This window comes from Melanaphis sacchari, unplaced genomic scaffold (genome assembly GCF_002803265.2).
Source record: "Melanaphis sacchari strain LSU unplaced genomic scaffold, SCAv2.0 Contig25_pilon_pilon, whole genome shotgun sequence".
NCBI classification, from domain to species: domain Eukaryota; kingdom Metazoa; phylum Arthropoda; class Insecta; order Hemiptera; family Aphididae; genus Melanaphis; species Melanaphis sacchari.
In genome coordinates this window covers 1084804-1112672 of record NW_020271133.1, presented here as the reverse complement: position 1 = coordinate 1112672, position 27869 = coordinate 1084804, and the positions used below count along the sequence as shown (strand labels likewise).

General features: G+C 32.9%; 1 protein-coding gene across 3 annotated transcripts in view; it reads right to left on the bottom strand.

Moving 5' to 3' along the window:
• Positions 1 to 26758, bottom strand: part of LOC112595137 (homeobox protein homothorax) — a 97927-nt gene extending 71169 nt beyond the window's left edge. For 2 of the 3 annotated variants that reach the window (XM_025340230.1, XM_025340232.1), the window contains exons 1-6: positions 25757 to 26758; positions 19743 to 20242; positions 18137 to 18278; positions 9881 to 9931; positions 6144 to 6194; positions 5250 to 5504 (exon numbers count right to left, since the gene is read on the bottom strand). In XM_025340230.1, the coding sequence (XP_025196015.1) occupies positions 5250 to 5504; positions 6144 to 6194; positions 9881 to 9931; positions 18137 to 18278; positions 19743 to 20242; positions 25757 to 25783 (1026 nt within the window). In that variant the 5' untranslated portion in view covers positions 25784 to 26758. The remainder of the gene's footprint in view (positions 1 to 5249; positions 5505 to 6143; positions 6195 to 9880; positions 9932 to 18136; positions 18279 to 19742; positions 20243 to 25756) is intronic. The other variant, XM_025340233.1, reaches the window with a different exon arrangement.
• Positions 26759 to 27869: the final 1111 nt, after the last annotated feature.

Below are 27869 nucleotides of genomic sequence, written 5' to 3'. Positions count from 1 at the left end.
GTTCTTTTTTTGGCATCATCACACCCTTTTCACTAACTATTGGGGGCCTAAAACCGTATGTGTGTGTTATATATATTTTTCACATAATATATTTTCACACGACGACGATTGCATCAGTGTACGTCTCAAGGGCTGCTGTAAACCACATATGTTTCCTACATATTACTTACTGATGTTTCCATTGCTAAGATTGAACTCACAAAATGTATGTTTGTTCAAACTAAAGTAGAAAAAAATAATGCCTATAACTTATTATCTGAATTATAATTAGAATTCGGGCGACATCGTGTCATCGTACAACGGAATACGGGGATATATAAAACTACGAAACGAAAACCCGACACGGATCTGAATAATTCAATTTTAATGGACATGATACAACTAAAATAGTAAAATTTATAGTAATGATGTGGTTTTAAAGATAAATTAAAAATGCATATAGACAATGCCACAATGGCACTGAGTAAAGTACATACTTAAAAGTGATGTATTTGAACCACATACATAGTGTACACATACGTATCGTGGTAGATTTTAAATGTATGGGTATACGTGAATAAAAATAAATGATTAGTTTTATGAGTACTTTTAGCATGATGTATTTCATATGGACAGACATATTGCAATTATACTGCATTTCATAAGTAATTGATGACATGAAAATCGAACTTATTGATAATATTTGGTCGTGCTTTATTTATGTATTGACGATTAACTAGAGTTTATTGAGAGAAAAAAAAACGAATGAAATGAATCTTCAAATGACATAACTCATAATATACAGCGAGTCTACGATAAGATAGGTGCCGGATATAATAAAAATAAAATCTTCTTTTTCACCAAACTCAATAACGCCATTACCCGGTTATACGAGCAGAGTTAAAAGAAAAAACGTGTCGTTAAAATAACGCGTAACATACCTATTATACCATCGAGGAATAGCATAATAAAAACGCGACGAACATCGAAACCCTAGTTGCCCGCGTAGAGCACATTCGGTTGACTTTAAGTTAATCGACCGGCAATGGCGATTAACCTAATCGGATTACAGCGGCGGCGACAGTGCATGCGGTATGTAGTGTGCGTGTGTCATGTCAGCGGGCTGGCTGGCTGGCTGGCTGGCTGGCTGGCTCGGCTTGGCCGGACGGCGGCCGTGCTGTGCAGCTTGTGCGCCTCATGCAGTCCACCGCGTCGGGGCGTGCGGGCGGGGTTGGATTCAATGGTGGCCGGGGAGAAACACAGCGATATATACGCGATATACACGTCTAATTACGCGCGGGGGAAAATATACGCTAAGCGTCGCGCTCCCTTTTATCATTAACTATTGACAACATCTACGGCAGCGGCGGCGGCACGACGAGCAATTGAGCAAAGTGAAAAACACCACCGTCTGGCTACAAATCCTATTATGCGTGTGTTTGTGTGTGTGTTAGCGGGGTAGACGGACGTGCGCATTTATTATTATTATTATTTCACTACACCTCCCCGTCCCAGTGAATTGTTGTACATTATCTAATTAGGTAGTATACACGGCAGACAACGTTCGTCGCCGCATTATATTACACTAGACTCTATATTATAGTGACTATAGAGTTTTTTGAAACTGTATACCGTTATATATATTTATGTATTAAAGTAATTTTATTAATATTGTTAGGTAATATTATCACCTAGACCGTTTTATCGGGCCAAAAATATAAGCGCAGTGTAATTAATATTTCAGCACGAATGTATCCATATTTTATTAAAGGGAGTACACCGAACTCCGGCAATTATGCTGTATAATATAATTATTATAAAAATATAACGAGTTAAATATTTGGTGTTTTAACTTGTACTGCTAAAAAGTGTCGCAGTACTAAAAAAATCGATAAATAGAAAATTTCGAGATTTTATTCTAGGTACCTACATATATATTCATACACAACAAAAGCGTTTGTTTAAGATTTTAAAAAAATACTAATTTTGTATAATTTCTCCTTTAAAAAAAAAAAAAAATATATATTTGAAGATTGATTATTTGATTATTTAAAGAAAAAAACAAGAATATGTGTTAAAAACTTAATCGCATTAATATTGATTTAGTATTGTTATAATGCATTTTATTTGAAACTTTGGGTATAGTATTTAGTATATATTATATATATATATATAAATATATATACATTATACATAGCACATGAGTATATAACGACATTATAATATTTTTGCCATCTCGACTGCTTTCTTATAAAATGTAATTTGCAGGACAGCGATGTCAAAGTAATTGAAATTAATAAAATTATATTTAGTGGTGATGGCCATATAATGAAATAATTCACTGACAACGTCGAATAAAAGCACCGAGAGTACGCAGTCACTCAAACGAAAAAAAAAAATGACACACGTCGAATAGGGCGCACATATAACAAAATTACATCAATATAACAACCACCCTACGAGAAATTCGTTTGCCCAAAGTTGGGGCAAGGAGATTATCATATTACACAATTCCGTGCCATTACCTTTAAATTATAAATACTTAAAAACCCATTGGTTAACGCGCGACTCATCTCCTCAATACGAAACATACATAGCAGTAACCGTCAATAATTGGATGCCCCACACGGTTTTATTAAATCAAATCAAAAATTACCATACGCGCTGCAGTGTAGTATAGTATTATATTATTATATTATACGAAAATCGGATTCGATTACGAGACTCGACTCGGTGGTCCACAGAAGTCTGCTACATATTTTGACACCACGCCGACTTTGAGTAATCGGTTATAACTTTTAAAAGTTCCAACGACGTCCGTGCGCCTGAACGTTGGCGTCGGCGGTATTCCCAGCGAGTAAAAAAAAAAAAGAACAAACCTATACAGATGAATTCATTACTACATTATAGTATCATCGTTGTCGATACTTGAACAGACGCATTTCGTCAACAAACCGCCTTCCAGTCAAGTGCCGTAACAGACACTACACTTGAATAGACCGTCATGATCGCGATAACCCGCGTACGCGTTTATCAACGTGTACACAAACATACACACATACAAACACACACACACACACACACACACACACTTATACGTTTTATGTGCATTATAAGATATCATATAATATGTACGGCAGTGGGCCGCTGATTTATCTGTACATTAATGCGAGATGAAAATATACGATGTCACATTGTGGCTCATCTCGTAATACACGAACACGCGCAGCGTTAGTATGGAGCGTTCGTTGGCATTCGGTTTCACGGAAATATCTCCTCTCTAGTCCGTAGTGTCTATGGGTTGTGTTTGGCGGTTCAAAAACCCAAATAGCCATGTCCCGCCGCCGCCGCCACCCCGCGCACATGTACGACGGATGAATATATAAATAGCGTCCCGTGTGTCTTTGTCTAAAAACTAACTATAGTCATACGCGAGTAGGTTCATACTCGAGGCGCGCAAAATAATGTGTATACGTATACTCCTCGTACACACATCGCTATGATATAATATCATGCAGCTGGTGATATAATTATAAAAATATATATCATATACAAGTATGAGTATCCGGAATAATTTTTCGAAAAAAAAATAAATATCATCATTGACGACATTTACGAGAAAACGTATAACATAGTGATGCATAGTAATATTATGGTAAAAAGATGTTTTCGAAAGAAAAAATAAATAGTTTTATATTATATCGAAACACGTAAAAGCAACAGTTCATGACTTCATAACCAGTTCCTAGGGAATTGGATACATGAGTTATAATGTAATATTTCTGATTGGCTGAAATATATTATATACTATAATTAGCTTACATCCTTTTTTATGTTTAACATAATTCGACGAGTAAAATGTATTAATTTATTCGAAAATATTTTCGGATTTTGTGTCAATATTGCTAAAGACAAAATCTCTATGTCTATCAACCACGGTTAATTCTAACTCTTTCAACAATTTCGTTTGCCAACCGTAAACAATAATATAATACCAACGACATGGAGATCCTACCCACGACGTCGGCGTTTTTTGTTTGCCCGTGTAAACTAGTCTGACGATTGCGAACCAGAAAGGCGGCGGAGAGAAAACACAATGATGTACCACGTGTGTAAGCCGAATAATAATAATAAAAAAAAACCGATTTCCCCCTGTCGACGTCGTCATTATTACTATTATTGTAGTAGTGCAGTAGTAGTATACCCTCGTCGGTTTGACGGAGGGTGAAGGGTCGGAAAGGGAATGGATATATACGAGTATGTACAGTGTGACGGCGGCGGTGGTGGTGTGAATGATGGTTGCCCGTCGAATTGACACCAATTACCAGCAGCGGCAGTAAAAACCCATCTCCTGTGCCACCACTGACGACGTGGAGTTTTTCTCTCGCACCCCAAAAAAAAAAAAGTATACACCCGAGTAGAAGGGGGACGTAAACGGGGGCCTCGGCCGGTATAATACACGTAGTGCGTATATAATACAGAAGCCACGGCCGCACCCGGTGTGTGTGTGTGTGTGTGTGTGTATTTGTATATATGTATCTACCGGTGGTGTTACAATGCTCTCAAACGCGCGCAAATTCTCAACTTTTTTTTTTCATATTATTATTATTGTTATTCCATTTCACGCGCAACCATGCACCCTCTAACCCACCCTCTGGCGTGCATGTGTAAGTGTATATGCCTATTATTGTATTTGTTATAAACCAGTGACTATACGTGTATATGTGTGAGTGTGCATGTGTGAGCGTGGTGGTCCCCTTATATATACGCGCATAAATATAGTAATAGTAACATATCGGTCCTCCCAACAACGAAAACGTGGTGGTGTTACATATACCGTGCAATGACACGAGGAGAACGTTGCGGCGACGGCTGCATATAATATTATTACATATATTATGTATACATGTTAATACGCTTAAAACATGGTCGCCAATACCGACAAGAAAATAAACGGCGAAATCAGTCTTACTATTTATATACGTATACTCGTATCTGCCACATTTGAGTGAGTTGCCATTGCAGACGTTTCGTTTCGCGTGGTTCGAATGAAATGATACGTATTAAGTATGTTAATATTTTGAGTCATTATTAAATAAAGACCTAAAAATCCTATAAACAAATTTACATAAATTCAACACCCCCAACCATAAACTGAGACCTACAGTGATTGGTGTAATGATGCGGTTTAAACACGAGTGTTATACTTATTTATCTTAAAACGTATATATTATACTATACAATTATTAGCTGATTATTTATGTACTCACAACGTCTGGCGTACTCGCCCCGTCTGTGTGCGATGTTGAATCCGCGTTACTACGGCCGTCGTTATTGCCGTTCGTAGCGCCCCCTAGACCGCCCAAACCTCCCAGTTCAGACATGGACTTTCCACCACCTCCACCCGCTGCTGCTGCGGATGCTGATGACGACGAATCTCGTTCGTCGATCACGAGATCAATTGGCATTTTCCCCTTCAGACAACTTATGTAACGATGACAAAAGTTGTCACATAGTTCATGAACCTGTAAGGAAAAAATTACGTTTTTAAGTGTATATTCGTATAATACATAAATATATACATCTTTTATTATTATTATTATTATTATTATTATTATTATTATTCACTAGTACTTATACCGTTATCGTAAAAATATTTCGCACGATATTGCGACAGCGGCCAGGCATACACACACGCACACATATGTATACGTGACGAAGGGCCGTTAGTTACGGAGGATTATGAAGAATTTTCCGAAAAAAAATAAAATAAGAAACACATGTGTGTGATGGTGTAGTGTTACCACGGCCGTTGCAGATCGGTCACATTTCATGGTTAGACCACGCCATCATGTATAAGACGGGTAACATTATTATGTTATAATAATATATATAAATAGGTATAGTGAATATGTTACGTTACATGTACTCGTACATGTATAAAAAAATAATAATAAAATAGTTGACTATCGTCATTATCGGTGCAAAAACCTTAAAAATATTTATCATAGAATTCATTGTCGGTTTTTTTTTTTTTTTTACTGAAATCATATGTACGATGTACCTACTAGTAGTTTTTTTTTTAAACACTCATAAATTATACTTGCGCCTACTCTAATTTATTGTATGTTATACGTTCGTATTTATTCTAATTAAATACATACTTTTTCTAACTCCAATAGATGAAACCGTAACACCTGAATTGCTTGCACCATCTGTAAAAAAAGTCATATTTAATGATTTATTAGTCGTTAAACATTTTTTTTACACTTATAATAAATCACGCCCAGTAGTCACACTAGTTACGTAATAGTAGTAGTTAGTAGTATAGTAATATAGTAACTATAATAGTCGTAACAGTAGAAGTTGTAGACTGTAGTATACAGACATATTATAATAGTTGTAGTAACTAATAGTTGTTGTAATAACGTAGTAATAATACATGAGTATGTAATAAATAGTTTTAAATTTTTATGAAGATTATAAATTAATTTTTTAATTGTTATAACGTATTTCACTATTAAACACGATAACAAAAATTAGACTAGATTTTTCTACATTATATTAAAACTAATTTGTACATATATATTATATAATAATAAAACGATAAGTATTAAATATTAATTAATAATTTTTTATTTATTTTTTTGTAAATATTAAACCATCACTATCTGTATATAAGTAATGATGACGAGCATGACTTCATAGGTATATAAGATATGCCGTATGGTGTAACACACACAACCACCAAGAGACTATAATTCATATCGCCGTCGTTGTTGCCGTCCTCCTCCTTACTACTCTTGTTACAAATTGAAACGTTATTTTTGATTTATATGAAGTGTACGTCATGTTGGTCGTTTTTTATTTAATCCGCGATTATATCGACGCGTGGTTTGACGGTTGGTAGTTATAATTAATTAACGTGATCATCGATTCTTGTGTGTTGAAAATTTTTAACGCCATTGACTGATGAATACGTATTCTTCGTAATTAAATTATATATCACAATTTATACATTAATTTTTTTACATAAACAATAAAACATTATATGATACTCAAAAATTGAACTTTGTGTGGTATATAAGAATGATGTCAAATAGTTAAAACAGTTTTGATTGGGTACTACTATTTATTATAAAATGTATATACAATTATAATAAACATTGTACTTGCACCTGCATGATATGTATAGTAGAAAAACGCTAACACTGATTTTTTTACAATTTCGATCAACTTAAATATTAGCTAATAAAATTTTGATAGCTGCATTTTATGAGAAATTATGAATGTAATAATCCAACAAGTTTTAAAGATACAAATCAATTATTTCTATTAGAATAATAAACAAATAAACGATAAAAACAAATATTACTATGATTATACCAACATATTATATAACAATAGTTATGAATTTAAATCATTAATACACAATAATTTATTCAATAAAAAAAAATATATAATAAATAATAATATAATCATAATTAAAACTTGTACCTATGTCATTCTCATTTTAATTCAAATGCAAGAAAAATCAAGAGAAGAAACCCATATATAAATATAATATATATATATATATTACATGTATATGTAATATGTATGTATATAAATTAATATATATATATTATGTTCACCAGACTCCCATTGTCCAGGTAAACCGGTTTACAATCGCTGCCACATATTTTTTAATTATAAGCTATTTGTGAGCATCGCCGCCGCCGCTTTGCCCTTTGGGACTCTCATGAGTTGGAGACCATATTTTATTTTATTTTTATATTTATTAATATTATACAGTGTATAAAAAAAAAAAAAACGTGAAAATGGCGGCGGGCAATCATAATAATGCAGTGGAAAAAGAAATTGACGGAAAAACTATAATAATAACGTATTTATATGTATATAAATATATACACGATATTATATATGAATATTATATAGTAAGTATATTATAAGTACAACACGACGCTGTTGGTCTAAAATTAAAAACTCTATTAATAATATGTTTAATTGATCGAATGCCAACAAAATGATGATGGTACATTTATAATAACGAACCGTAGCCAACAACTATACACCATACAACTACGAACCGTAGCGCGCGCGCGCGTGTGTGTGTGTGCGTATGTGATTTTATATTATAAGCATCGTGCACCGGAGGGATATATACATAATATTATTTTGTTTCATTTCATTTTTTTTTTTCGCTTCTCGGAAAGAGAGACGGCGCGGACACCTTCCACGAATTCGACACACCCTCTACTACAGGTCGGTCGGTCCGACGACTATAGCCGTTACAATATATACCTACGTACCCTCGTCGTCGTCATCGTCGTCGGCGGCGGCCGCCGCGTCGTCATCGACGGCGACGACGACAACGACGCGGACGACGCGGACGACGTATGGTGTTGGAATGTGTAAAAATGTGGAAGAAAAAAACACACACACACGGGCGCGCGACACACACACACGCACACACTAACTCGGAGAGGCCAACAACACATAAGGTCAACAGGATTCCATTTTCCACTCTTCTGCGTTGTGCTATAGCGATGATGATGATGGCGCATATGTTGTGTGCTGCTTTTATATAAGTAGTTGTCCCCCGCAGAGAAACATAATATATGTGTATAAGATATTTAGTATATATAAATATATAATAATAATAATTATATATATGTGTGTGATGCATATATGTTTACACACGGGAGAAAAATATTTATATATTATATATATATATATATTAATATCGCGTTATTTGTTACGTTGTCTTTGGCCGTCGTCGTTATTTTATTTTTTATTTTTTTAAATAATTTCGTGTCGTATGAGAAATATTTCTGTTGTCCATTTTTCGTCTTTTTTTTTTCGTGTTATTGAAGAGATATACGAGTAAACGATACCGCCGCAACATCCTGTTTAAGCAGTATTTTCACGGATCACGATGTCACAATAATCACGGTCCAACAGTTCTCTGACCCGTAGTATGCGTTATAAAGATGTACCACTCCATATAAATTGGCACCTTTAGTAATTGTTATAGTTTCTGGTCAGTTAGGTTTCTGTTTTGGTGCTAGTTTTAGACACACACCGTGTACGCCACTACAATTTCCTAATTTTTAGCACCACCGTATAGGATAGCTATACACCATCCATAATGTCTTCCATCTCGCCTTAACGTCATTATTTTTAATGCGCTATATAATATTATAATCATTGACGGCGGCGTCGGCGGTGCAGGTAATACTCAATTTCCTTCTAGTTTATAGTTACGCCTCATTGCAATTGATCTTTATTTTTTCATCACTAAATTGATCACTACGGGGTTTTCATGAAATGAAATAATAGTAATAACACGATGTATAATATATATATATATTATATTAAAGTGGAAAATGCGACAGGCGTTTTCTCTCTTTTTCAAATCGCAGTAAGCTGACAGAGATGACAAACGTTAACGAGCTGTATTATATATATAATATACACACACGCGCATTGTAACTCCACTATATTGCTCACTTGACCGTGCAAACAAGACAGCAGACACAACACACAATAATATAGTGAAATTAACTACTAAGTTTAAGTACATATTATATAATATATACAATATACATGTACTAATATTTCCGGCAATCAGCCTTACTAGATCTCAATTCAATATCATAGGTACTTCCCAAATATATCTTTAAAGCACACTACACGATAAATTGTATTGTATCAATATAATATTATATTGAATGTGTATTCAATATCTGAAAATATCAAAACTATTTTGACCTTTATCGATACAGTAAAATTTATTGCGTCCCAACAGAAATTTACAGTACTATAATAGGTGTCTAGGAACTATGCATTTTAAAAACAATGTATTTAAATCGTAAAAATAACACTATTATGTTCTTACCAATGAGTCGACTTCAGCATCAGCCATATAAAATGGTTTCTCTTGACGTATCTGAAATAAAAATACCATAATGTGATTAATTGTATTATATTAAAAAAATGTATATTCGTATAGTGTTATGAGATTATGTTTCGTTTGTGCAGTAATTTTTCCATAAGTAGGTAGTATTCGAATATAATATATTGTTAACGGTGCCGCCGCTGTCACACATTGGTTATTTTATGGATTGGTTGTTAAAAAGAACAGCAGGTAATATAAGGCTCGACCGTAAGTCGTTTTTCAAATTTATTTCATGATTTTTTTTTCTCGCATTTTTCGATTTAGCCGTAGCAATAAGCAACAACAATGTAACTGCGCGAATACGATTTTGTAGTCAGCCTTCCAGCCGGTCGGTCGGTCGGCGGACGCGCGCGGGACGTGGTGGCAGTGGTTTTACGATGCAATTAAACCCGTCGTAGCCGCGGCCGTTGTTGGGGCGCGCGCGCATATTTTTCGCGTCTGTCTATAAATATACATATATATATATATATATATATATAAACATATAAGTAACACACACATACACAAAATATATAAAATATGTAAGTGTGCGAGAGCACACCGATGTGCGTATAGACAGCTTAGTGCTTACACGCGTAATCTTCGTTTTTTATTTTATTTTATTATGTTTGTCATATTTTTTATTGTTTTATATTATAATAAAAAGCAAGTATTTAGAATTCCTTAACGTATTTCAATCAGACAGCGGATGAACTTGAGTAATTAATTAACATAATGATATATTAAAAATGATTAAGGTAGGTATTATAAATTTATCTATATAGGTAGGTATACTATTTAATAATATATACTATATTACTACATATAATAATTTATTGCTGCATAGTGATTAGGCTAATGAAATGGATCTATAAATCTTTTATAATAATAATAATCAAATAAGTATAAGTATAAAACCAGGGTGTTTAAGTAGCAATAACAATAAAAATAATAACGTTATGGGGGTAGAAATAGCACCATGTGACTGCCGCGTTTACGAGCCGTTTACATTTAAATACCGTGGCTACCGCAATAGCAATGAACCTGTGAGACGTCATTTTTTTTTACGATGTTTATTTCAACAGATTAATTTTAGAATAATAATTTAATGTGATCAGTATTAACGAATACCATAAAAATAAAATTGTTTAAAGTAGGCATATAAAAAGAGTTTATTTATAATAACGTAATACAAAAATATCTAAAAAGTTGAATTAAATTGTAATTGTTATAAATTATTTTATTGTTATGCATAACCATCGTAATTTAGCTAATTTAGATGTAGATATTAGTTTTTTATTTTATATTAATCAAGTACTTAACATTATACTACAGATTTTTTAGTTAAATTTAAAATATAAACTTTGCTTCATGAATTATTATTACAATAGTAAAATATCAGAAAAGTTGAACTTTTTTGAAAGATATCTATGTATTATAATTGTTATACCAAACATTCTCAAACAAACATAATAATTAATTGTTTAATATACATAAGATTAATAATATGTATATCTAAAATATATTGTAATAGCACTGTATAAATTTGAAGGACATGACACATGAACAAAAAATAAATCTATGACATTTAAGTTGGGACTATTTTAATCATCGTATAATTATCTAGTTTCTATAATAATGTGCAAGTAATATTCTAATAACACTATATAAAATTCATTTTTACAAAAAATAACTAAATTTTAATCGCTTGAAGCTGCGTTTAATTACTTTTTTTTAAACAATAATTCATTGTTATTATGCTCTAAGCCTGTAAGCGTCAAAGTATATTATAAAACTGCGGTACACAGACAAATTTAATTTAAAAAAAAAAAAATGAAAATCTTGAAAAATATGAACAAAAAAAAATGCATTACAAGTACTTTTACTGAATTTGTTGTTATTATTATTATTATTTTTATAACGTTGTATAATATCACTTATCTTTAAATACATTTTAATACATTGTACAATAAATACTTTATATATATTATATTATATTACACTCTTTCTCAATACCGACTGTTGTTGTCCCGCAACGACCGTGGGACGTTGTGAAGAAATATGTTAAGGTGGTCTAATGGATTTTTTTCTCTGATACGGTACACACAATGTACCTTTAGTTTTTTTTTATCCTCAGGATCTTATTATATTACTACAGCTTAAAAAAAAAAACTCAAAGATATACGACAACTATGGCATTAACGACGTAAAGTAATAAAAAAAAACCATAGTAATATTGGCGAAAACGATGAAAAAACTAAAATACACAATAGAAATAGGTGCATACAGTCAATATTAAACAACAACAAAAAAAAAAAAAATAGTTTTTTTCAACGTAAGCTCAATTTGAATATTATTTAAATAATATAATAAAAAAAAATTGTAATTAATTTAATTTTAATTGCTTACAATGTTTAAATAAAATGTATGCATAAAATAATATAAAATTATGTAATATTAAACATCGTGCATTTTATAACTGTCTATAAAAACTTATGGCAGTAAATAAAAATTCAAAACATCCATAGCCACCTTAATATGTTTATTAAAAAACAAAAACGGCATAAAAAGCATACTACAAATATGGTTAGACGATGAACAATGATCACTGATACTCATAAAAAACATATAATATAAAATATAACAATTATCGATAACGTTATTATATATAGGTATATACTATATATATTGTATTTATACGTATATTTTCAATCGTCATCATATGCGAATATAATTTAGTTGAGATGTATGATCTTTTTTTCATCGTTCTTTGGCTCGAATTCATAACTGAGAATATATATAGTTACTGAATAGCTGCAGTACATGGATTATATTGATTTTTTTATGAGTAATAACCAGTTTCTAATGTACAAGTACAACTATAACCACATTTTACACAAATGCACTTTTTAGTTTTTTATGAAAAGTATCACAAACCCTAATCGTTTTTAAACGTATTTAAGTGCTATATTATTTTATTATACTTATAGTGTTCTATCCGACGCTATTACGAAGCCTAAACAAGAGTTATATTATAATAATAACTTTTAGCAGAAAACTCTAATTTTACCGGCATTATAATCTAAATTAAAGCTATTATTTAAACTATGCCGTCTAGAATATACTGTAAAACGAGATTTGAACTTAACATAGTTACTTTTCAAAAAATATATAGATAGGCTGGTAAAAAAATTCAATTGAGGTTTCGTTGTCTGATAAGCTAAATAGTAAGGTATATAATAAAAAATAAAATAATAATAATCGTATCAATAGGTTTTCTAGAACAGAATATCCGCGAAATATTTCATTATTTTTTTACTACATAAGTGGTCAATAAGTCTATGTATTAATGAATGTTTAATACAAGCATATTATACAACATTAATGGATTTAAAAAAAAATAATTACTATAAAAACAGGTTAAAAATATGAAATAAATGTATTAATTAATATTGTATGGGTATAGTGTTTATATATATTATTAATTCTATACAATTAATTATAAATAGAAACTAATACATAATAATAGACTACATTAATATATGTACGTATATACGATGAAATTTTTAATATCTATAAAAATATAAGATTTTAATATTTTATTGTAACAATTTAAGTTCACCGACATCAATTAATCGATTGTATTTTGTCACGTTTTATATAATATAATGTAACGTCGTATAACATATTTTGTAATTCGGTATTATTATACGCGAATTTGTTATAATAATTATTCTTCCAATGCACGGTACAAAATCATGAGATAATTAATAAAATTTCACATACATTAACGCCCATTTGGTAATAATAGTTTTCAATATTTTTATAATATCAGCTTTGTCTGCAGCAACGATAACGGTGAACGCCCTATTATAATGCGGACAAACGTACCATCGTGATTTTTAAACGAAACCATCGTTGATCAATAGAAATAGTAAAAATAGTAAAAAATCAACTTGTCTTTTTAAATAACACAATATATTATTACATTATTATATGTTATATTAAATGTAACGTCCCGTTTTCTGTTTACCTACATATAAAATAGCCTCCGCCACCGATCTGACTATTACTGCCTACTACTACAACTACTACTATGGTGTGAACGCATACAACTATTTTCACTCGCACTAATACACACGCACGCGTGCGCGCGCGTGACTGTAGCAGCACGTAAAAAAGTACTAAATAAGCGAATGAGTAGTAGCGACGGCGGCCAAGCCATGAGTGTGGTGGCCTCGCTTTAATTATCATATGATTTAATGTATATATATATATGTGTGTGTGTGTGTGTGTGTGTGTGTGTTTGTTGCAGCAGCCGACGATTCGGCTTTACGGGACACTGGTGCGATGGGTTCCCGTTTAACATGAGGCGCAATATATACAATTAAATATAAAAATCGCATGATACTATTGTATTATACACCAAATTTGACCGTGATTGACTGATTTTACAGTCTATAAGTGGAAGGAAGATCCCAATAATTGATTTTTAAAACAAGAAGAGTACCTTTATAATACGAATATCGTACACCAACGCCTTACACTAACCGCGTAAAAATGTAGGTTAAGGTTAAAGCGGTAAACTCGACTATAGCACCAATGTGCACGATATAATAATATATTGTACAGAAATGATTTGGTAAGAAAATCTTTGTGTTATAAATTATAATATACGCACGCGATTGTATTTAAAACTCGATAATAATATGTTTATATGTATTATGTACACGCTGAAGACAGACAGAATACTGCTGTGATATAATTTTTATAAACAAATGAGCCTGCAAGTGTGTAACAGCAGTACAGTCGATTTAAACTGAAGTCATTTTTTTTCCTTCTTTTCAACACAACCCCAAACCTAATGTGCTGTAAATTATTATTTTTAGGTCAAAGAATTTGACGCATCCCTACGTGTTTTTAATGTATACAATAAGTCACAATATATTGAATATATATAATATATATTCGACACGCACAGTACCTAATCCGATTAACTCAGCATTCGTGTGAGTACGACAACGACGTCGACCTCCCAAAAAGACGATATAGAAGCAAAAAAAGAACTAAATATAGGGAGAATTCATGGACCCAACCCTAAAACCCGGGTAGTGAAAAGAAAAGACCATGAATGCATCTGCACAGCGGGAAACAACAATCAGCCAGCCACAAGGTAAAAAGAACATTATATTATATAAATATAATATAAAGAGGGAAAGAGAAAACAAGAATTTGTACGCCACCTTAACATACCTGAATACTCAGAAAACGTGAAGAAGAATCGAATACTATTGTAAAGGTAGTACAATAATATTCAACATTTTAGGCTAAAATATATTTTAAAAAAATTCAAATTCAAAGATAAATAACAGCAGCTAAAAATATTTGTGAAATAGTTTATTACACAAGAAAATCAAAAAAAAAAAAAAAATGATGATTTTCAAACGAATAGGAAAAATTATTAAGTAAATTAACGAATTTTGATTATTTATGTGAAATTCTATCACATCATTATACGATTATAATAATCTTTATACAAACTATCAAGTTTAGATATATATTATGTTAAACAATCAAGAAAAAAATGTATTTTTATAAACAATTGTTAGATGAATGAAAACTACATACAGAAACAACAGTGGATAGTGGTGAATATTACGGCAATAAATAACATCGTTAATCGTTATACAAAGTAAGTGGCTGGGTAGAGGTAGACCAAACAAGGTATCTTCTACAACCACGCTGACGGTTATCTAATGCTGTATAAGAGAATGTTTAAACTAAGATTATATTGCTGTATTTAAAACGAATATTTCAAAAGATTGCGTTTTTAAAGCGTAATCATTTTTATTGGCATAATAATGATAAAAATTATTAAAAAATATGAAATAAAAATCCAAAATAGAACTGCACAAACGATAGTTTTTTGACAACAGTTGTTCAAAAGAAATTGGAATATGTTTAATTCTTAATACTCATACTCAGTTAGATAGTATAGTTGATTATTAACTTTTGATTTTTGGAATGCATCCACTGAAACTAAAATACGCTTGCGTGTTGTTCTAAAAATAATTGTATTTATGTACATATATATATACACATACACTTATAAATTGTGTCTTATAAACATTGATGAAAGGTTGCATAACTTTGATAAGTACCACTAGAATTTGTTTATACGTATGATGTATATTAAATATAACAATTTATAACTTAGTTTTTTAAACAATTGGTTTTGTAGAAGCAGAGAGAATATGATTATTAAATTTTTAATATTTAAAAATTAAAAAGTACCAAATTTCATAGATTTAAATACAAAACACCATAAACCATATAAAATAAACAATATTTTTAATCCATCATCCCCACCTAAGTGTAAATTAAACATAATAATATAGGCGATGAAAACATTTGATATTTGTTTCAGGGTATAGAGAACAAATAATCAGACTGTTAGAACATATAAATATTGAATTCAAGTTTATGACGCGGTAAATAGACGGCTCTTGGAAATAAATGTAATACTCAGTTTAAAGGACTCGTATAAAAATATTTAAAAAAAAACATTTATGTAAGTAATGATAATAATAATAATAATAGCAGCTAAGACAAGTTTATACGTCATCTCCTTTTTAAAATCACCAACGACATTATTATTATCGTTATTATTATAAAAAATATATAAGTATAATACATAAACAACATTCCAAGCAACAACGTCAGTCGGACCTCTTATATGTTATTTTTTTCTTTTATCATATAAATTATTTTTATTAATATTGTTATTATTTTATTTGTCTAATTTTTTTACTGAACACTGTAGTAAGTACTCTATAAAAATTATAAATTGTAAATGTTCTAATACACAGTCATTAGAACATCGTAATAATTATGCACACGACATGTACACGGAACGTGCTAACAATATTTTTTATATCCGCTTTTAAAACAGTTAATACGGTTATTATTATTTTAATAAGAATGAAATTATAATGATATATTAATATAGGTATATGAAATTAATCGAACGCACCTATCCACGTGCTGAGTATACATATTATACAGTGTTTGGGGGTTGTCTTCTATCATAGCACTTTCGTGGTACCTACATATCGTCACGCGCAACTATATATTATATTATACCCACTACCGTTAACTCCTGGGTATCCGCCCTAAACGATGCAAGTGTGTCGTCGTGTTTTTGTAATATCTATAATTATACGGAGTATAACATAGCCCTACTATAAAATTACACACACGGTCATACGCAATCACGTAACACGGCAATCACTACCGCTAAACGACGCGACCAGCCCATTTTTTTTTCGTCAGACCATCGTCTTCTCTCTAAATGGTACGCGCGCGCCTTGTAAAACGTGTGCAATTCTGCTATACATATATACGCCAAAATAGCCCAAGGGTCCTGTACTATATACATGCTATAAAGTATACACATAAACGCGCGCCCGCTGAAATTGTACATAGTATATATATATATATATATATATTGACCGGACGTTCTTCCCTCGCATTATATTATTACCTCCTCCTCAACACAACACCTCTGTCGCCTCAAAAATACAATACAAATTATTTCTCGATGAGGGTTGTAAATAATACAACGGCGGTGGGCCCTGCGATAAAGCGTATTATTGACTAAGTATATCGGTAAATTGTTTGTTTTTATTTTATTTTTTTCGAACGCTGCAAATATACTATACCTATATATGTATAATTCAGCTAGGTCTGTATAGTTTAATAGTAAATAGAGTGCATCGTGCGACGGTGTGTGGGACACGTAAACTTGGACGACCCTGCGTTAATCGAAATCGTGTGAAGCCACGATAGACGATAAGGGAGAAGAAAAGGGAGAAATCAATCAATAAATATTATAATAATAATAAAATAGGTAATACTGTTGTAGGTAGTATAAGTATACTACAGACAATAAGTGTTATGCGAATAACAACGACCGGAAAGTGCGTATCCATCATATTATATTATAATTATTTATTATTTATTACCTATACAAAACTATAGTAGTAAACGAAACTATATGTCGCGTGTGTGCAGCACTGTTTTAGATAGCTTCTTTTTATACAAACGGCTGTACGTCTGCTGGAGCAGAGCCGCAGAATGCAGCTCGAGAATAACACTTAAAGTCTTAAAATGCTACACGTACGCGCGCACTAATAATAAAAAAAATTAAAATATTACCTGTTTGGAAAACACAGCGATGTCTTCGTTGAAGGACTCTGACGAGCACACGTCACCGCCCGCTACGCCTGGATCCCGGGGCGTGCACGTGGCTAGTTCGCATTTTTCAAATATTAATGCCAGAAGCGGGAACAGCGGGTGCCTAAAAAGGGGACGATAAAAAAGAACACACGACAATTAATACACAATGGTTAATGTTTGGTAAATAAGAAAATATTAATGTAAGTGCGGTGGTATTGTATGTTGTTATATTAATTATTATTATACCAATAATATTACGGCAGGTACACTTTAATGTACCTAGGCGGTCGAATTACCTTCGTTATATATATTTATACACAAACGGAGGCGGTCAAGAATAACAATAAAGGTGAACCTTGTGTGTATATTAAAATGAACACGAAATTTTGATTTAAATTAACATTGAACACGCTAATATAACGACAATGTAGAAAAAAAATAAAACCGTTTCGATGACGTACGAATTAGAGAGCATGTAATACTTATGCATGTAGTAGAAGCGGCGAAACGGAATTCGATATACTTACACAGAATGGATATAGAAAACAATTTTACGTTGCGCGTATCATATTATTAATATACTTATGTTCAATTTTTTTCCACGTTGTCGCGTCAAAGAATTAATAAACTATAGTACTTATATTATATGGATTTGTTAAAAACGAAATATACACGTATTATCCAAGTGAAAAATAAATGAATTATATCAATCGATTTACGACAAAGTTTACAATATCGTCAACGGACGTCATAGGACGCGTGAAATATATATGTATACTTAATGGAATAAAAAAAATAATTGATGTACCTGCAGCAAGCCAGCGGAGTATTTGAAATGGTGCGTTAATGTTTTTACAGCAACTTTTGATAAACATTATGATGTACGCGATCCGTATACACGCGAACAAGATGGGTTATTCGAGTTAAAAACCAAAAACGATGGAAGAAAATAAAAACTGCGATTAATGTTTCGTGTATTCAAGACATTAAATATCGAATCGTCAGAATTCTGCGAAAACCCTACGATCGTGTTCACAAAGGAATTGGGCTGCGTATATTGGAGGGAAAACGATAAACTATGCTTTGGTCGCGGTCAAAGAGTGGTTTGTGCAAATAGATTCCAAATGAAACAACAGAATGACGTGCGATCGCGCGTAAAATCCTGATGTACCTGCGTACTACTACCGCGGTTTATACCGCGTCTGGTCCGTGTCCATATATTTATTTATTTTTTTTTTTTTTTGTTTTGTTTTTACACGCTTTATCGAATAAATTTTTATGTCCGCGTAAAACGTGTTTTTTTTTTTTCAACGAACGAACGTCTTCATCCGCTTTTGGCGTGATATTATAATACTAGGTATACGGTATAACACCACGGGACACCGCGGTGGTAGTGCAGGTATGACACCTCGCGACAGCCGCTGTGTCGCGGTGGTTTACGCGACGCAGCGCTTTACGGACTTCCACGGCCTTTGACGTGCTTTTGAAAAACTTTCTCACAGGTACACAACACGCATCACGCACCGCGGCGGACCGACTACCGACACGTAGTCATTAGGTACACCATTACATCAAACAGACTTACCCGTAAATCGAATCTTTGTCACGTTTCTGTGCTTCGGGCACGACTCCCGACGCACCGCCGGATGTGTGATTGTTGGCGGGCGTACCACCGCCTGCGGCCGGCGAAACGTGGTTTGGCGGCGTGGCGGCCGCAGCGGCCGCGGCCGCCGAGTGGAACATTGCCGACACGGGGTGTTGCTGCTGCTGTTGCTGCTGCTGCTGCTGCTGGAGGTGCGCCGCTTGCTGTTGCTGATGGTGGTGGTGGTGCTGTGCGGCCGCGGCGGCTGCCGCTGCGGCTGCGGCCATGTTTTGGAGGCCCCGATGGGCGAGATGCTGTTGCTGCTGGTGTTGGTCGTACATGCCGCCGGTGCCGGCGAGCCCGAGACCGCCGGGAACTCCGCCGCCGGGCACTACGCCGGGCGGCACCACGCCGTTCCCGGCCGCGGCCGCGGCGGCCGCTCCGACCACCGCATCCATGTACTGTTGCTGCTGTTGCTGTTGGTGTATGCCCGGTTCGTCGTACTGCAAAACCGAAAAGGAACGCGCACACACAAACAACACAAACGTTTTAATAAGGTACGGTAAACATGGCATAATATTAATAATAATTATTGGTTGGTTGGTAGGTAGGTAGGTAAGTAGGTAGGTATTATGTGCACAACGGCGGGCAATAATAATAATGCGTGTAACATTGCACAGGGCGACAATAGATAATCATTATTGTTATTATTATTATTATTATTATTGTCGTTGTTTTTTTTTTATTATTGTTATTATTATTATTATTATTATTATTGTCTGTTAAGTATTATATTCATTGCAACACAAAGTCGAATGTAAGCGTTGGATTAAACATAGAAATAAAAATAATTTTCGTAATGTTCATTCATTTACAGACAAAAAAAAAAAAAAAAAACAATAATCGATATACCTGTAACGAATAAATTATAGTACTCTAAACTATTTACATTCAATTATGATCTACAGAGGCGCCTACGTTATTTTAAAATCTAAACTCATTGGACTATAATAATTAGCTTATCATATTGATTTCGATATTTTATTATCGTGTAGGTAACGAAAAGGAGTGTAGGTAATTAAAAAGTAACCTAATCTAATTATTAAGTAAAAATGGCAATGTATTAAAAAAAAATGCGTGAATTTTGATTATAATTTTTTCAATTTTTAAATAGGTGTGATTAAATTATTATTTTGTGCGAGCCCATGGAGTTCATGCATAACTGTAAGATAACAATTTATAAAATATTCACATGTTTTAATGAAAAAAAAAATCACACAACGGTTTGTGTTTTTCAAAACACCATATGTCTTGTTAGGTTTACGCCTCATCCAATATAATATAATGATATAATAAAACATGGAGATGTTTAACGTCATGTCGTAGTAGTATTATGACAATCACATTTTTAAAAATGATTTGACAATAAAAGTATGCGTTATAATAAAGATAAAAAGTAATTATAAAATATGTGATATTATATTCAGATTTCTAGACTTCAGTATTGCATTCAAAATTATTTATAAAATAACAATCACGTATAAATATAATAATAGCGATAATATTATATCAAAATATTGTGGTTAATTCTTATTATTTTGTTAAGTTTTTAAGATCATCGTGGATGTATAATACATTTAAATATTATCTATGATCATTATAAGAATCAATATTTCTATTTTATTATAAAAAAATCAAAAAATACTACAAAAAGAAGTACACCTGGAATGTTTTCACAAAAATCAAATTAATATTCACTAATAATATGTGGTTCGTATTTCTAAATAATAAAATATGTTTATATTAGGTAAAAACATTACTTAATGCATCAGAATATTATTTTTTTTTAAAAAAATATATGTTGTGAAATATTGTAATAATTGTTTATAAAAATATATAACAAAATATAAAATAATAACTTCAATTTTTGAATATAGAATATCATATAAATACCTATACTGAATTATTATAAAATAAATCTGATTTTTTTAAAGTATGTTTTAATTTATTTTATAGTTAGTTTATAAAAACAAGCAAATAAAAAAAGATAATATCAATTATTATTCAAGATTTAATAGACTATTATTATATTTTGTTTAATAATTCCATATACCTATTGCATATTTGCATCAATATGAAATAATATAATATTATATTCTCAATTCTGCTATATTACTGTTATTTAAATCCTATTAATTACATTTTATATAATAAAAACGCGAAAATGAGTTTTATCATTTTATTAATAACTGTTAGAGGTATGACCTTTTTTATGATCTATAAGGAAATAAAAATTTGCATGAAATACATTACGTGCCTACAATTAAAATGTCGAAATTTTTGATCGATTGATGATAACCCAGGGCCAAATTTTTAATGATTTATTATTATTTAAACGATTTCATAGAATCAGTGCGGTAAAATTATGATTAGGTAATATAAAAATAATGAGTAATTAGATGACGACGAATTAAAAGAATACCAAAGGCGGCTGCCGTGGCGATAATACCTACATAAGTTGTGATTGCGCCAGCATCGGGCGTGCTAACTACATCAAAGGTTTTCGCTTTAGCCGTCATAGTCGCTATTAATTATGAATTATAATTAATAACAATAATAATTTCCTAGTATACGACCCGAATAACCTAAACTATTTCAAGCTAAAGTATAATCGATCTATTATGCAGAGTAATCATTATTAATTATTTGGTAATATCTCTGCATACATATATATAACTTCGATATAATTTTTTAAAGTGATAGCCATAATATAGTTATTTTAATAATAATTAATACAATTATAATAACCAATATTTATATTTAATAGAAAGGTACATTAAGTAAGGTTTTATTGATTTCATTAGTATGTTTTGATATTTAATTTAAAGCATGTTTATATAGCTGATATCTTATAAAAATGTAAATTTCGAATTAATAAATCATCAACGTCAAAACATTTGATTGCTAAAAATAAAAATATTTTGAATATTAATAAAGAATGACTACTATTAATACAAATCAACATTAAGGCTAATTTGGCAAACATTTTGATAATATTCAAATTAATTGTCTAAAACATTAGAGAGAAAAATATTATGCTTTATATCAGTTTCAAATAAATACCTAATCATTAATCATCAATAAAAAAAAAAAAATATTGATTTCCTGAAACTGAGATAAAAATTATAAACATATTTTGAATAATTTTAAAACCATATTTTTTTTTTTTAAATATAAATATTGTAAAATAAATTTATATATTTAAAAAATTCAGTTATTAATCTTTTTTTGTATTAATATATTATTATATTTATTTAATATATTATTTTGTAACTTATTGCACAGTAACAGTTTTACTTATTTCTAATTTAAATTATTTAGTGTATAGTAAATATTTAAAACATACTTAATTACCTAATATTTTTTTTATCATACATAACTAAAAAAAATCTATCATCGAGTATTTTCTTTTAAACAATAATGCATAAGTATTATTTCATAATTTTATACTTAAATGTTCATATATCTACATATATATTAATAAACACATTAATTTATATGTAAATAATATTTATTTAGTGTTATAAATATAAACCTGATTAATTTTATTGAATATCATTATTATTTTTGTTATTATGTATACATAAAATTATACGTCAATGACCTGTAGATAATCAAGTTATAACGATATTATCTGTTGTCAAATAAAGATATCGATGGAATGTGTCGTAACTTCTAATCGAACGTAATAATCTAAAGTCAATATAATATCACATTTTTATGTTTTATAATCCAGTGAATATTTTACTATTTATTATAAAATAGTAGAGTCAATAACCAATATGTATTCAACTAGAAACTAGTTCATACAAATATTTCAAATAAACAAATTTACTATTCATAAAATGTCACTTTAATATTCACTGACGTCAATAATAAAATCAATTATTTGAGAACGTTACCAGAATATCAATAAATTATGATTGGATAAGGATATATTTTCTCATTTTGAAAACCTATTAAGTAAACATATTATTAAGTTATAGGTTCAAAATCTACTTGCAATAAATTATTATCAATTTAATTTATCATATTTAATGATTTACTCATCATAAAATTGTACATTTTAAATTATCAAATATTTAATTGTACGTAAGACGAGAATGTGAATGCCGTAACTTATTTACCCACCTACCAACTTATTCTTAATTTCTATTATAAATTCTTAATGCTATGTTTAATGAATATTTTATATCGAAATAATGTGTGTGTAAATTAACAACAAATCCCTATAAAACTATAAAATATGCATTATAGCTTATAGGCGATTATAATATAAAATAAATACCTACTATAAAATAATGTAAGCAACGCTAAAAAACAATAAAACGTCTATTATTTAGTATTAAAAGTATTAATCGGCTGTTGAAATATTTTAACGCATCAGTTTATTCATTTAATACGCCTATTCACTGATGTAAAATCTTATTTTAAAACGAATTTTGATAGTTTTCGTTTTACGAACTTCAAAAAACAACTATTACGCGCGCGTATAATAGTAAAAACTAAACATAAACTAAAGTTATACGTATATCTAAGTTACTGATTAGAAATTAACGTACCTATCATTCGTATTATTTATCAGTTGCTTAATAATAATTACTAATACATATTATACACTATACGTGACAACAAAATTACATCAGTGTCGAAAATAATATGTTGTGCGTATTGTTGTTGCGTTAAAAGATCCATAATGACAGCAAATAATTCTTTTAACACAAAACATTGTCGTTGTTTTTTTTATAAATAAATATATTATAAAATATAATATAATTAGTTTATTACATTTTTCAACAAGCAATGTTTTTTATTTAATTTTACTTCTTAAACTAATTCATTAATCGTAATTACTCGTACGATATATATATATAATTAGGTGTATACGTACAGACGTATTATATTATATTGTTATGCTAAATGTTTGATTAACCACAGTAAATGTTATTCTTATTATAAATTATAATTTATATTATAATAATTTAAGATAAAACACGAACAAGTAATAATAATAATAATAACAATAACCACAATAATTGTACATACACACACATCATTCCGAGCAAAACACAATACGCACCATACACGGTACCTATTATTCGGAGTATTATATAAAAAAAAAAACCCGAAAGTACCTACGTCTAAGTGACGACAGCGGTGGGCGGAGGCGACGGCGGCGTTAAGACAAAAGTGACAAAACGAAGGAATAAAAATAACAAAAGCCACATGGCCTCGGTTCGTACACACCAGTACTTCAAAGGGTGGTATTATATAGTGGCGTTATGTAATACACAGTCGTGTATAGACCGTTTTATACGTACTCGGAGCATACATAGTATATGAAAAACACTAAACACATTGTTCACGATATGCCTAGTTGTCGCCAAGACGTAAACTGTAGAATATTAGCTATAACTATATACATATATATATATATATATAATATTAGGTAATACAATTTACGGTATCATTGTTATTATAAATATATAGGTTTAGATAGATACGTTTATAATTGACGCGGTTATTGATGATAACGTCCCGGCAAAGTACCTATACCACAACAGCGTTATTAATAGTCGATCGAACGTTTCGCATACTATGCGGGACGCGGGTTTGAAATAATATAATCGTCGTCGTAACTCGCGTAAGTAGGAATGTCGCGTAAACGAAAACGAAAATATAACCGCCGCAGCCGTGAGTCTCAATGACGAACACGCAGCTTTTTAAACGGATCGTTATCATTACAATATAAAAATGTTGTTCTGTACGAATAAAAATATATATAATATTTAATATTTATATATATATATATATATATACATTACGACCGAGCCGGTGCATATTATGTTTTATTCATCGTTATATTATTGTCTGTATATATTGTATACATAACTACAGCTAGGTATATAATAATATCGTAAACTTAAGTAGATATAAAAACGCACAATAATACATACATAAACACTCACCCTGGGTTGAGCCATGTTGCTGGAGGAGCCGCTGCTGTTACTGCTGCTGCTGCTGCTGTTACTGATGTAGTTGTTTATCGCCGTTGTGGCTGCTTTTTTATATCAACAGCAGACCGTTTAAAACTATTATTATTATTATTGTTGTTGTTGTTGTTGTTGTGTATACAAGATCACTGCAACCAGTTAACACACACGACTTTGAGAAATGTTTTTATAAAAATTAAGTTTACTCGAAATATATTATTATGCGTTGAAGCTTATAATAGTATATACATATATATGTTGTATAGTATTATGTCAACGACAAAACGGCGTGAACGACGGTGTGATACAAAAATAATTGCAAGTGTAAAGGTACGTTAAGTGAACATTAAGACCTTTATAATAGGTATATTTTATTGATATACACGGACGTATATTGTGATAATTGTCAACGCGTATAATAACATGAGATGCACTTCAGTTACGGCTGTTGATCGCTGTCGTACACAGACGGGCGCTTTTCAACAGGAAAAAGAAATATTTTTTTTCAAAAAAAAAAACAAAAAAAAAAAAAAAAATTCAAAAAAAAAACATTAAAATACAAAACGAGCGGCGGCACACTCGTGCATGTGTTGATGTATATATGTATATTATATACGTGCGTGTGTGGCAATACAGAGAGGTAATCTATATTTTCATTGAAAAATTGATAATGAACAGAGAATGATCGGCGACGACGGCGACGGCGACGGCGCGGCGGTTATTATCTTTCGCAAAGCGGCGCGTCAACTATAACGACGACGGCGGCGGCGGTGTCGGCGGCGGCGGCGGCGACGACGGTAACGGCGGTGGCCACTACTGCTTGTGCTGCTCGGTACGTTGCTGTTGCTGTTTCCGTTGCTGTTGCTGCTGCTGATACCGACGCTGCTGCTAATAGTGCCGCTGCTGCACGCCAGCTGATCGGGACGTCACTTTCGGCGCGCAAAACGTGCGGTGTACGACGTGCCCTCCGACGCAGGTGTCTCGTCAGTGGTGGTCGTCGGGCAGCGAAGAATACTATTAGTGGTGAGTGCGTCGACATGGACACACCACCACACCGGCAGTGGTCGTCGAGTACGCGCGGGTGTGACCGACTATGGTGTTATTATGCCTTTATTAGTCGTGTGTACCCCGGCGGTGTGACGGTCGTGGTCGGCGCGGTCTCTGGCCGCACGCAGAGGTCGGTGGCCGCGCGCCTGTATCTGTCGCGGCCGAGGAAACGCCGTGAACACCACACGTACGTACGCGGTGTGACGTGCGCGTCTCGAACACGCGTTGGCAGGACGGACGGACGGACCGCAGGTAGACGACTGTGTTCTGCCGCAGTCGGCCCCGTGTGCGCAGTGTCAACAGTACGGTGGACCGAAAATAAATATGCGCGAACACACGCGCGTGATAATCACGAAAATCCACACGGTCACGTAAACGCGCGCGCGCATTGTCTACAGTTTAATATTTTTCCCACACGGACGTGGAGATCACGCAGATACCGAACGCGCACCGCGCACGACGAGTCGAATACTAACTGGACGACGGACCGGCCGTGTCGTGTAGTGTCGGCGGGCCCGTGTTCGACGGCGGCGGGCGTACAGAGTGCGCGCGTGAACGGTTTGCGGTGTGGCGGTGGATATGACGGCGGCGGCGGCGGCGGCGGCGACGACGACTACGACGACTACGGCGACGCCGCCGCCGCCGCCGTGGGTCAGGCTCGGGGCGGCGGGACGGGCCTCGCAGCATGCTCGGCATCCAGGTGGGCGTGCCGCCGCCGCTGCGACCGCCCACCGCCGGCGGTCACACGAACAATGGACTCACCTCAGCCCGTGCGTCACCCGCGTCGTCGACCGTCGTCATCCGTCCGCCGTCCGTCCGTCCGTCGTCGGTTGCAGCGCACGTTCGTCCGTCCGTCCGTCCGTCCGCTCAGCCAACCGGCGCGGCGACGGCGGTGGTGGCCACCGCCGCGGCCCTCGACGGCCTGCACGCCACCGAACGCACCACGAGGACATGCCCCACCCTACCCCGCCGCCATCCCTCGGCCCGTCCGACACTACAGACAACACGCCGTACGCTTGCCGCCGCCGCC